Source organism: Helicoverpa zea, chromosome 7 (assembly GCF_022581195.2).
Source record: "Helicoverpa zea isolate HzStark_Cry1AcR chromosome 7, ilHelZeax1.1, whole genome shotgun sequence".
Taxonomy (NCBI): Eukaryota; Metazoa; Arthropoda; class Insecta; order Lepidoptera; family Noctuidae; genus Helicoverpa; species Helicoverpa zea.
The window spans coordinates 2,949,128-2,962,433 of record NC_061458.1 but is presented as its reverse complement, the minus strand read 5'-3'; the positions used below and the strand labels follow the sequence as shown (position 1 = coordinate 2,962,433).

Genomic DNA, 13,306 nt, shown 5'->3' with positions numbered 1-13,306 from the left:
GTCGTATGTTTATCTGAAAAGATTCTCCGTATATATGGACGTAGTATAGGTACTACTATTATTAAACTATAGCTATATACTGGTATTAAACTATATCTTTCGTTACCACTTGTGTGGGAAATACTTCGCTTACTAGGGTCAAAAGTAGTTTATAGCCTTCCTCAATAAATATTCTGGTAAATCTAAGGTGATCTTCACACTGCCCCGCATCACGCTGCATCTTGCGTGTCGACGCACCTACGCGCGTTCCTGCGGGAGTGCAGATCTGCATCATCGTGCGGGTTTTTTGCGCACTCACGCGCGTAGGTGCGTTTTGTAAATTCACGCACAGCGGCTCTCATCGAGTTCCATTTTCAAATATACACGTCACGCCCATTCAAAATCACGCACGGCACTGCGGGATTCAGTGTGCCATACCTTGAGTCTCGCCCCGCACCTACGCGCGGGGGTGGGTGTTTCTCCGCGTGTATGCGCGTGATCCGCATGAACGCGCGTGGATGCATTTTCAGTGTGTTGGACTATGCGTGTTTTCCATACAAACGGAGATATTTACAAGCAACAGAAAAAAACGCATCCACGCACTACGCTGCATCATACGGGGCAGTGTGATAATCGCCTTATACTGAAATTTTTTTCCAAATAATTCCAGTAGCTCTTGAGATCAGTGCGTTCAAGTAAAAAAAAACTCTTCAGCTTTATAATATTAGTGTATTGTTATCAAGGAAACTTTGTGGATACGAGTAACTTATTTTCGAAGTTTACCTATCCAAATCAAAAGGCGTTATGATAACCTTTTTCAAACAAGAAACATATCAATTATCATACCTTTGCATTATACAAAACTTTAGGGTCTTGTTGATATAACTTTTTCACTCTTACTCCAAAAAAACAAACACATTAAATAAATATAATATCCTTTTTCCCCATAATACATAAACGTTGTTCAGAGTTTGCAAAACAATATGATTTTGGTATACAAGCTTCAAAATGCCAATATGTCGGCAACAATATGTACCAGGGAAGCAGGAATTGATAGGGTTGTAGCGAAACAGGCTTGTAAAGCGATAGCCAACAGTACAACGTACTCTTTGAAAAATTGAACAAAGCTTTGAAATGTTATATAGGTGACGTGAACAGATATCCAGTTATGCGACCCTAGTACTTGATGTAAGTTTTATCAAAGAGTTGTGCCGTACACCGAGCTCAATAAAATATTTAGTATACAAAATTGAAAACATAAAAAATATATTTCGAATGATTTTTCGTTTTTGTCTTATTTATATTTCTAATGAAACATTTCCTCTACGTATACGCAGGTTATTAACTGTACTTCCACTACAATTAGAAACATAAATATAGGGCCCCCAAAATAAACCACAATACCCCAACAGCTAGGTTTTATATCGAAGGTGTCGTCAAAATTAGGAAGCACGTTCGATTCGAACCAACATTTTCACAGCTCGATAGATACTCATTTATTTACGCCATTTCCTTACCTCTACATACATCTATAGTGCCTACGTGTCTAAGCAACGAGAAAACAGCAAAAATACCCACCCGAAAGAAATAAGGAAAAGAATTACGGTAAGGTATAATAAAATACGCAAGAGTTTGTTGTGTTTATCGAGATGTAAGGGCAAGGTGGTGGAAATAACTCTGCCGTTTTGTAATATATTATACCATCTCTTTATCTGCATACATACCTAAGATTAATGAAATACTTGACTTGGAAATCATCCGTTTAAGACCTCCCTGTACTAGAAACTTTAGTCCGCCGATAGTGTGATGGATATAATCCGCATATTACAACGTTCAGGTGTCGGGATGGTATTAAGACGGTACCCATTAACAAGTTCTTGAATCGAACTTTTTCGTCGGTTATTCACAAATTGTTAGCCGACATTTTCTAACGCCCGACCGTTTAGTGTGCGGACTCTTAATTCATCTGATTGACATTGACGACAATAAGACCCTATGCGTACTTTATGATTGCTTGAAATAGTTTGTTTTCAAATAATCGTCATTATGTTATAATCGATTCCTATATAACTAACTATTGTTACTAAAGAATGTTGTAGTATGCTTACCATAACAAATAATAGGTAACACAAAATGACGATGATTATAAAACAATAAAAATACTTCTAATGAATCAAGATACAAGATATTTCAGAACATTTTTTGTTCTAAGATTCCCCTCTAAGTGGTTTAATTAGAACTTGTTTTAAAGTTAATTGTCTCGAAAGAAACTTCGTGGTTAAAGTTTGTGGTCGACAGATCAAGTATCAAAAGTTTTAAAAAAGTTCAGAAGAAACTACTTTAACTCCACTGAACTGCAGTAAGATTAAAAATGGAGTATCTCTTTGAAATATTGGGTACATTAAAGTTTTGATTAAAAAATAAGCTTTTACCCGCGACTTTGTTTGATTGAGTCCAATATAATTAAGTGATACAAAGTCTTATGACGTATAAATGTTTAAGAATGAGTAAACTATTTATTTGTGTGTCTGTCAAATCAGTCTATCCAATTCTGTTCAGTAGTTTTATCTTTGTAATATGACTGAAAATAAACTGGTTATATCACATACTGAATTAAGTAAGTGTAGAGTTTCATACTGATTCTTCTACTTATATAACTTTTGCTTCTCAACATTTAAATTAACCCAAAAGTTATAGTTTGTAAGTGACATTAAATCGGCCATTACCATTATTACTTTAAATAAGTTGCTCTACTTACTTTTTAACTTCAGTTAAGCTGCTTTTAATTCACCAAAAAATCTCAAGATTTCACACGTCACCTCAATTTAATTTAGATTTCAGATTCAAAATCCTTTCTTACCTAAGCGTTTTCTAGATTTTTATTAGTATAAATTATAGCTAGACTAAGAAACTTTCTAGATAGCACTTTAGTAATGGACTTAAGTAAATCTCTTCGCAGTAAGACACTCTTGATCTCAATGAGAGATGTCTTTTGGATGACATTTTCTTAGAAAATAGAGTTTTAAATATAAATTAAAGTTCATTTGGTTAACATCATTTTATGGAGTAAAAATAATTTTCTTGGTAGCCGATACCGACTATAGCTCACTCTAGAGTTTTAATCTTTTAGTTTTTAGGTGAATGTCTAGGCGTTTGTTCGGGTTTTTTAAACACACTTCGGGAATATTAAAGGCTCAACGAAAATAAGCAGAACTGTCGAAATATTTTCTATTTCTTTCAGCACTTCGATTATTTTCATCTATTACTTTCAAACTTTGGCTCTTAATAATATTGGAAAATTAGAAAAGATGAGAGACCTAAAAATAAACAAGTGACTGTCTCTACAAATTTAATTTCCTACAGTAAATAAGAAATACCAAGAACTCTTTTTCAGAGAAATAAGAGAACAAACTTTGGAGACTGAAAACATTAAGTAAATAACTATTTGTAAGTTTAAATTACATGGACTCTGTACTGCAGATGACTTTTGCCACATTTAAAATTAAAAGAATAGAATATAATGATTAGACTGTATTGGTTCGATGTAAGTACCTATCATTTGAACATATTAGGCAGTCGTTAAAAGTAGTCAGAAGCCAGAAATTCTAACAAGCAGGCTCACTAAGGGGTATTGGGTTGCCCGAGTAACTAGGTTGAGGTGGTCAGATAGGGCAGTCACTCTTTGTAAAAACAGTGGTACACTGCTGCATCCTGTAGTCTGGAAGGTGTCCCCATACATACATAAATAGGAAAAGGCTAGGCAGATGATGAAGTATAGTCGAAAAGAGATGGTCATCTGACCATTTTAAATCTATAAAAAGGCATACGCTTCTAAGTAAAACGCTTGATTCTCAGTAAAAGATATTCCGTTTGCTTATTCTTAAGATATCAAAGAGCAAGTCTCTTGCGTTGCTTCTTTGAAAGACAGGATTTGTGGTAGAACTTGCTTTTAACGATTATAGTAGTCGTGAGCTTTGGTTAACTCAACTTGTTCCAAGTAAGTAAGGAAATGTAGGTATTTAATGCTATTTATATTATGTTATCTAATTCTGTACTATTAATATTATAAACCTGAAGATATTCCTTTAATTTCTGGAAACACTGGGCTGAAAATGATTTAGTGTTATGTGTATAGTTACTTGATAATTTTTTTATTCGGGTGCATGAAATACCACGATACCAGTTACCACGGGATGCGTCTGAAATGGATCTAATTTAATGTTATGTGAAAGCTTACAATAATTGTTGTTTATTACCTGGAATATAAATAATAAATAAAAAATATAAGTAATAAATAAATGAATACAAATCAGTAGGTACTTTCTACTACTTGATAGAAGACAAACACTGAACTATCTAATTTTAAACAAAAATATTTACCGCGTACGTGGGACTTGATCGCTTTTCAATCAGACAGGTGAACTCATGTGGAAACTGATCGCAACTGTCTGCGGTCTAAACCTTTGGCTGCAAAAGGATAAAAATAGACTCTAGTACTCTTTACTGAAACATTCCTGAAAACAATTGAGGGACGTACTCAACCGTAGAGCGATATACAGTTATAGCACTTTCACACCGGTGACTTTTCTGCTCGGTTTTTCCAAGGGACACTGTTCGGTACAAACGGGCTATGTTGCGCGTATTCGCAACATACATACATAGGTATATCGCCCAGCAAAAAAAAAACCGTTGCGTAGTTTTAGAAGTCACTATTTGTACCGGTGGTTGTCAATTGTTTTTAGTCAGTCGTCAGCCATAAGACCTGCCGTCCGTACAAAACAAGCGTTGTCACGCCGGCTAATCTGAGCGGAGAATCCGCTAGTGTGAAAGTGCTCTTTTAAGTATACATTTTTAGAAAAATAACCCTCTGCTTACATAAAATAGTTGTGCACCAAGTATACATTGATGTTCATATTATAATGATACGCAGACTACGTTTGGTTGGCAGACGGTCTCCTATATGAAATGTTGCCATATATTGAAATTAAAACGTAAGTACCTTTACCCTGCTGCGGGTTGTTCGAAAGAGATACCGCGGCCCTGGTACACAAAAGGCCTATGACGGAACACGACGGTTTTTAGTCAGTAAGAGTCTGACACTCCCTCACCGCTGCTAACCCACAGCGGAAGGGGTCATTTGATGATTTTTGACGTCGTTAAAAAAAAAAAGTACCTTTACCCTTATTTTATTTACTCAGTAATGGTAAAAAGAAAATTCGTTATATTTTGTCATAACCGTAAAATTCTAAGAAAGAAATTCAAAGTGCTTAATTTTATTTAATACTAGCTGTTGCCCGCAACTTCGTCTGCGTGGGCAATATATGTAGAATCGTCAAAATACTACTTATCCCGTAGGTGCATTCTTTCACGTGACAGTATAATTAGGATTAGCACTTAGCAGTCGCATAGATTCAATGATCAAGGTTGTGTTGTGGATGTGACCATTTATCTAAACAAAAGAAGTAAAGTTTGTGACGTTATTCAGCCAATTTGGAAAATTATTACGTATGGTGCGTAAGTAATTTTCACAGGAAACAGCTATAATCTATGTCTACATGCTTTGAGTCTGACAAAGCTGTCATTTGTACATTTTCTGCAGCTGCTGCGACTAATCAGAAGCCAGAAAGTCTGTCAGTCTTACCAAGGATATCGTCTTGTGTAGTTGACTGGATTGTAGATAGGTAGTCGCTCCAAGCAAAATATTGGTACTCAAACAGATTCGGTGACTGGAAGCCAACATTAACATAGTTGGGGAATAGCTGGATGGATGATAAAATGAGTCATCATCATCAGCAGGCGCATAGGGTAGGATAGTTTCACTTACTCACTATGGTAAGGCTGACCCCACATTAGGCGTGCGCGATCCTCGGGCGTGTGAGTAGCGCGGGCGTCGCGAGCGCGCTGCGTGAACGTCGCGTTTTGCTGCCCTGCGGCATGTGTGAAGAGTGCAAGCGACGCGCTCGCGGCGAGCACGCGGCGCTCGAGTTGCGTTCTTACCTCTTCGCCCGCTATCCCCGCGGCCCGCTAAACGCCTTAGTAGTTAAACGTCAAGGAGAGCGGCGCGTGCGCGCCGCGAGCGCGCTGCAAATGCCGCAGGGCAGCAAAACGCGACGCTCACGCAACGCGCTCGCGACGCACGCGCGGCGCCCGCGCTACTCACACGCCCGAGGATCGCGCACGCCTAATGTGGGGGAGGCCTAAGCCGGGACTCCACCGAAATGTTTGCATTAGTTCACGAATAGGCAAAATGTACGTATCTGCGAGAGTCCACTTCATGTGTTCGTACTTGAAACCTGCAGTTTTGCCAAGATTTTCAAAATGTACGCTCGCAATTTGTCATTTCTTGGTGGAGCCAGCAAATCAAAAGAAACATAAGTGTTGTATACTGTGCGTCACTACCGCACACCGGGAAAATTTCGCTCTTGCGGAGGACGTTTATATCCCATATTTTGTGTCACACGTAAACAGGACGACAGTAAGTATCCATCGAAACACTTTCAAAGATCTGATGAACGAACAAATCAGACCTGACTTGGTCACCTGGGGCCAATCAGAGCTCTATGAAGCGATCATACGCTTTGGCTCCTACTCTTATTGTGGTTTCTGAAAATTTATTCACCTCATTCAACGATGAATGTAATTCTGATGGTACTATTAAGAACACTTGCTTAGCGCAGAAGCTGACGTTGGCAGGTCAACTCTTTTGACTTCTCGAATAGGATACCATTGGTTTTTGTGCAATGCACACCTGCAATGCATTCTGGATTAGGATAGGATATAGGTGGATAGGATTTGCAACAGAGAACAATTCTGTCTTTGTGATTAAATGACATCAAACGTAGTTTTATATAAAAGGTGTTTTTTTAGACTTGGCTCGGGTCTTACTGAGACTGTTCGTAATCGTGAACAGTGTATTTGCGATCAGAAGTTGAAAGTAAGCATGTCTCTGGTATGCGGCGCGTAATTTGTACGTTTTCAGACGCATAAAGCATTTTACGTGTGTATGGTATTAAATAGAGAGAGCTCCCATTTCTTTTCTGCACTTTGTATCTGGGCTTGTTTTTAAAGCTACAGAATCCTACATTATCTACCTCACGCTTAGCAGCGCTTGCGAGAGATAGATCCTCATTTCTTCTAGGATTAAGTTAGTATAGTATAGTGTAGTATTTTGCATCAGAAAAAATAATTAAGGTCTACTTAATACTACTCACTCAAAGTAATTTGTTTTAAGGCCACCACATTAGTGGAAGATAAGCTAAACTATGTTTATGAAAAAATCCTGATATGAACTCCATCTGTAACTTTAAATGATAATTAATTGTTCCACTAAAGTCATCATTTTTGACATAATGTTCAAAAAATAATTTAGATGGCACCGTTTTAAATTTGGCCGAGAACTATTAATTTTCCTTTCATCAAGGTAATAATTATAGTTGGATTTTGATGTGGCACGGCAAACTGACAAACACTATTGAAATGTCTATCGAAAAATTACACTTCGTGTTAAAATATGGTGAATTACGGAAAATACACAACTCCATCTGTTGAAATAATAATCCTCTATAAAGAATGTATGGTAATATTGTCATTTACCACCTCGCTCCTTTGACAAATTGATGATGTATTTTATTTACCACAGATGGAGCTACTTTAACCTTGGCTAAACAAAATTTTCATATTTTTTTTTCTTCCGAAGTTACTTATAAAGGTGTGATTTTCTGTGTAAAGATTAATAATAGGCCGATCAACTAATATAAGTACAACATTCAAATGTACAGTTTTGACAAATAGATTGCGTGTCGTAATATTTTACATCTTGAATTCACAAAATTAATCATATCTTTTGATAGAGTGAATCGATTTCGATGAAACAAAAACTAAGTAATACCCCAAGTTACGTAGAATTTTTGTATATAAGCATTGTCTGCATTTAATTCGTAGATTTCACGTGAATCACGAACAAACAAACAGATAAACAGACAAACAGACAAACAGATAAACAGACAAACAGACAAAAATGATGGAAATGATGGAAATGGGTTGTGTTAGTTATCCTTTAAAATGCTGGCTATTTTTTTTGTCAATTTCTTCAATGTACAAAAATTACTTTTCTACAGATTTATTATATGTATAGATTTTTATTTGATATAAAAAGCAAGGTAAGCTTGATGGCTATATATTGGCAGCAATAGAAAATTATTTTGGAAAATTTTGTCAAGTATTCTGATTTAAAAAGAACATGATGCGAGAATTTTATGAAATAGTTAGGCAGCTATTGCTACTTCAGACATATTTCTTGGAAAGGTAATAAATACGAGGACAAAACGACGTCTTTTATAAATATCATGATTTTCTTTTGTCTTTAGGACCTATAAACATGGTTCTTTATGCTTATGTTCATTTGTTTTGTCTCAGGAAAAAAAAGAAAATCAAACAGTGGCCCTCTAAGAATAGGTATATTAATAACAAACAAATGAATGATCACAGAGAGTAATGTCCTCTTCTAGATAACAATTATTATAATAATAAGGAAGTAAGAAATAAGTGATATGAGACAGGTAATTAACCTTCCGCTTATAAACAGTTCTATCTACCAAGCTATTCTTACTTGATGATCACTTTCTACCCAAACCAAGGAGAATAAAGTGACTAGCGGAGATGTCATAAGGAAAGATCTCCTTAGAATAAATGCGGGTGTTCGGGGGACGTGAAAATCGCTTTTTTAGACCCCGCCCATTTGTTGTAAAACCAAAAATCTTCGACATATGTCTCAAATAATCTGAACGCCTCATTAGTTCACTTCTTTTAACTGGTCGTTTTGGTCACGCTCGCCGTAAGTCTAGGAGAACGTATCTAGGAGAAGGTGCCTGACCTACCTGCCTTATGGTATCTCCGCTCATCTTTCCTTCCTCTGTGATCTGAATCGATAGAATTTTCATTACCGCAGGATGCTACTGCGCTTCATTTGTTTTGATAACCACAGATATTGGTTTTATGAATTTATGATGCAGTTTCGAACTGGGGCTTATTGAAAACTGGCTTTTATTTGTGTATTAAGTTGATTGAAAAGTTATCCTTTTTGATTGAGTATAAAATCATATAGTTTATAAAAATCATTTCTATAATATATCACTCATAAAACCTTAAGAGAATGACTAGTCTCTGTAATTTTATTTTCTCCCTTTCCTATTTTGAATCATATGCTCCTGTGAAGTGTAAGTTCGCTATAATTTCAGAATTGCCCAATATGGGTTTTGGTATTATACCTAAATCAGGACCTATGTTAAAAAATAACATTACAATACTACCAAACGACCATATAAAGACATCGTAACTACAAGCTGTTGATTTGCATCCGTGCCATATTCAAGGAGGTAATTATGCTAATGATTCTCGACACAAATCAATAAAAAATTGGTACGTAATTTTTTTTCTTTAATTTTTTTTCCGAATTCCGTAAATGTTATCTAGCCTTATTTAAAATTGGCGCGTATGTTACTGGCCTTAAAATCGTGCTGCGCCCTCACACAAACGCAAACACAAAGCATACGCAATGTTCACTCATAAATTTCATTCATAAAATTGGATTACTTCTGAAATACTACGACATTACAATGACAAAAAAGCAGTGCATATTAGTTATTTCCCATCTACTGTATTTCCATTCGATTATTTATGTATTGTATGTCCTCCTCCTGAACTATGGCACAAATGCAAATCAACACCTTGTATAACAAAAACATACAGCAGTGTGTCAGCCAATGCACCGTGGATCCTATAGACAGCTACAATAAATCAATAAGTACAAGCAATAGAAAAGCTAATACTATTGATTTACAACCAATGCTAGTTGGCATTACGTTTAAGAAGATTTATATCGGTATCATGTGCTAGTTTAATTTACATTCGGCATTTGATACAAGTTGGTTTAGTATTTACTAATAGGCGATAAGGACTTTTGTTCATTGCATGTTTTTTTATAATGAACTAGACAGTATTGACCACCGTATCTTCGTACGGCGAATTCACTGTACATTTTTTCGGCATTAAAACGTATATGAACAAGAAGGCGAAACCGCATTTTATGTACTATCCTGTTTTCGAAAATATGATATGTACTCGTGCCAGTGAGTTTGTTGGAACAAACATATGTATTGCGTTTTTGTATTACAACATTTTACATTACAGCATTTTTACACAAGGAGATTTTGTCACAGGTAGACTTTTAGTTTCTCTTCATGCTTACCATAGGTACCCACCTAAAAGGCTGTCTCTATTTCAAACAAATTAACTACAAGTTACGTCCATAATTTCAACCATTAATACCCATTCGTTAATGGTCCATGAAAGTTTAACTTTAAATAGTAGTAAACTCTCAAAACGTCGTCGGCAGTAGTAAAGTTGGTTCTACCAGTAATACTTACATAGTACTTGCATCAAGAGATTTGGATTGGTGCCATACTGGAAATGGCATTTTGCCTTCTCGTTGCCCCGAGGGAACAACTTCTTGCACTGGGAAAAAATATATATCGACTTTGCATGCCTCTGGTTTTAAATCTGCATGCTATGTTATGTAAATATTTTCAAATTGCATCTTCGGGGATTCATAGACAAGTAACATTATTTATTATACTAGCTTCCGCCGGCGGCTTCGCACGCGTAGATTTCGGTTGTATCGCGTGTTCAACGGAATTATTCAAAAGTCCGGGATAAAAACTATCCTATGTTATTTCTTAAGGTCAACTCTATCTCTGTACCAAATTTTATTAAAATCAGTTCAGTGGTTTAGACGTGAAAACGTAACAGACAGACAGACAGTTACTTTCGCATTTATAATATGTGTAGGAATAAAATTATTTTTAAAATGATAAGTTGATATTTTTCCGAGTTTTTTCTAGAACTAATCTCAATTTAGAAAATTATTAACTAGCATAAGCGAGTTCTGAATGCAATGAATATAATAAATATCCTTGCATATTAATTTACAAGTATAAGATAGGAAGGATACTGTAACTATTATAATAAGGCTAATACAATCTTCCTGAGTAAGATTATGGCGTCCACGGCCGATTTCGGCCACGGCGGCTGTTCTCCCTTAAGGAGATCAGCCAGCTGCGCAGGACATATTATAGTGCACGAGCATTTGCGCAGACACAGGTGCACTCCCTATTCCTTTACTCTCATAACCCGATGGGACGGCAATCCGACACGACCGGAAAGAGATCAGGCGCAGGACCGACATTTACGTGCTCTCCGATGCACGGGTGAATCAATCACCAACTTCCAGACTACGGGCTGCTTTGTGAAAGCTTAAGAAAACCTACAAAGCGATTTCGGCCCGACCCGGGAATCGAACCCGAGACCTCGAGCATAGCAGCCGCGCTTGCGACCACTACATCAACGAGGCAGTCACTCTGAGTAAGATTAATCTCATTACAACCTGAGTGCTGTGATTGATTCGCTATTAGGCTGAGATGTCACACGATTAATGAATTTAATTAATAAATTGACAGCATTATTTGTGAGCCTTGCTGTGTATAAAATGAAAATAAATTACTTACTGCTATCTTGTAATAACTTGTCAGTCACAATCAATAGTGATTTGTAGTTTTCACGATAATATTTTCCTTATTTTGTGAGAGATTTATTTACAACAGGAGTGCTTGATCCAGAACGAAAAATCTCAATTAATCAGGCTAAGGCTATTTTTGATAGATAATTTAGACCATATTTTGATATAATCTTTACTATGTAGGTTTAGTTTCGGGATTATAAGCATTCCCGGTACGATTCGACTTACCTTAAATAATATTAACCTATTTATAATCATTCATTGGAATGGAATAAGAAGATATTCTGAGCTGACCCTAAATAATTTACGATAAGGGCAGGGGAATTATATTACATACTGTGGTTTTAAAGTTTTAAGAGCTGAACCTAACTCCTATTAAAATATTATTAAACAGGTGTATTTGAAACGACTAATTAGGTACTTTGTTAATCTGATTATGTTACAATTTTGGTTGATTCTTCTCAGCAATGCCAGAAAAGCAGCTACCTAAACACAATACTAACCTTCTTTCTCCTTTGTTCCAGTATCATCACAAGGCCCACCGGGCTTCAACCTGCCCGCCATCATGCATGTCGACAGGAACTGGTACGTGACGCCAACGGATCCTATCGGCTACTTCGTGACCAGGGTGTACCGTGAAGGCAGTGGTGGTGGCACTGTGACCTATGGCTTGGAGACTACAGGACCACCGGCGCCGTTCAAGATAGACCCCCATTCGGGCGTAGTGACCGTGAATGATACTCTTGTTGATAAGGTATAGTGGTGGTTTTTCATTTATTTTTTATGTTTAATCCTACTAATATTATAAACGCGAAAGTTTGTATGTATGGATGTATGGATGTTTGTTACTCTTTCACGCAAAAACTACTGAATGGATTTTAATGAAACTTTACAATAATATAGCTTATACATCAGAATAACACATAGGCTACAATTTGTAAACATATTGTTCGAAATACTAAACCTGCGCAGACGAAGTCGCGGGCACCAGCTAGTAAGAAATAATGATAAAAGGTAAAGGAAAACATCTCGAGGAAACCTGTACGTCGATTCTATAAAATTCAGATAACAACTCGTATTTCACTTCGCATTTCACTTCGCTATTCACTCTCACTTCGCATTCGGTTCAAAACGTTCTAAAGGTCGTCTCACACTTTATCTGTCAAAATCTCGAGTTTAATTTAGTTCAACTCGCAAACACGCTCGCAAGAGTAACGCTAGTGTAGATTGAGAATGCTAATCACGAAACTCACGGCGGATTCAGATGCGAAGATTAGAGTGAAGTCTTATAGAATCACACTGCAGGACTGCATAGTCTGAAATCAGCAACCCGCATTGAGCAAACGTGATGATTAACGATCAATCCATCTCCGTGTGAGAGGAGGCCTGTTCCCAGCAGTGGGACGATAATAAAAAGGCTGTAAACATTTTTAATAATGTGTAAAAGGTCTAAATTCTAGGTCTTGTAAATGCTTGTTAAGGTGGATTTCAATAACCTGCCTATCTTTTAATTGGCTTACTAGACATATGAATTAGTCATTGCTCTTATGGAGCTCATATCAAAATTCTATTTCTAGAAATGAAATCTACAAATAACTATAGCCGTTTGGGGTTGAAACCCTGGGACCATGGGGCCCAAGTGCCCACAGACTCTTTCGAGAAATTAGTAAGCGATTAGTGGAGTCCACTCGTGACCAAAGGGCTGGCCTATACTTCGGTCAAAGGATATGCATTGCCATCCAGCGTGGCAATGCA

At 36.8% G+C, this 13,306-nt stretch overlaps 1 protein-coding gene across 2 annotated transcripts in view; it reads left to right on the top strand.

Annotated features, from left to right (window-relative positions):
* The window catches only part of LOC124631753 (tyrosine kinase receptor Cad96Ca), a 127,944-nt gene that overhangs the window by 77,751 nt on the left and 36,887 nt on the right, over window positions 1–13,306 (top strand). For both annotated transcript variants that reach the window (XM_047166333.1, XM_047166332.1), the window contains exon 3: window positions 12,076–12,305. In XM_047166333.1, coding sequence (XP_047022289.1) covers window positions 12,076–12,305 — 230 coding nt within the window. The remainder of the gene's footprint in view (window positions 1–12,075; window positions 12,306–13,306) is intronic.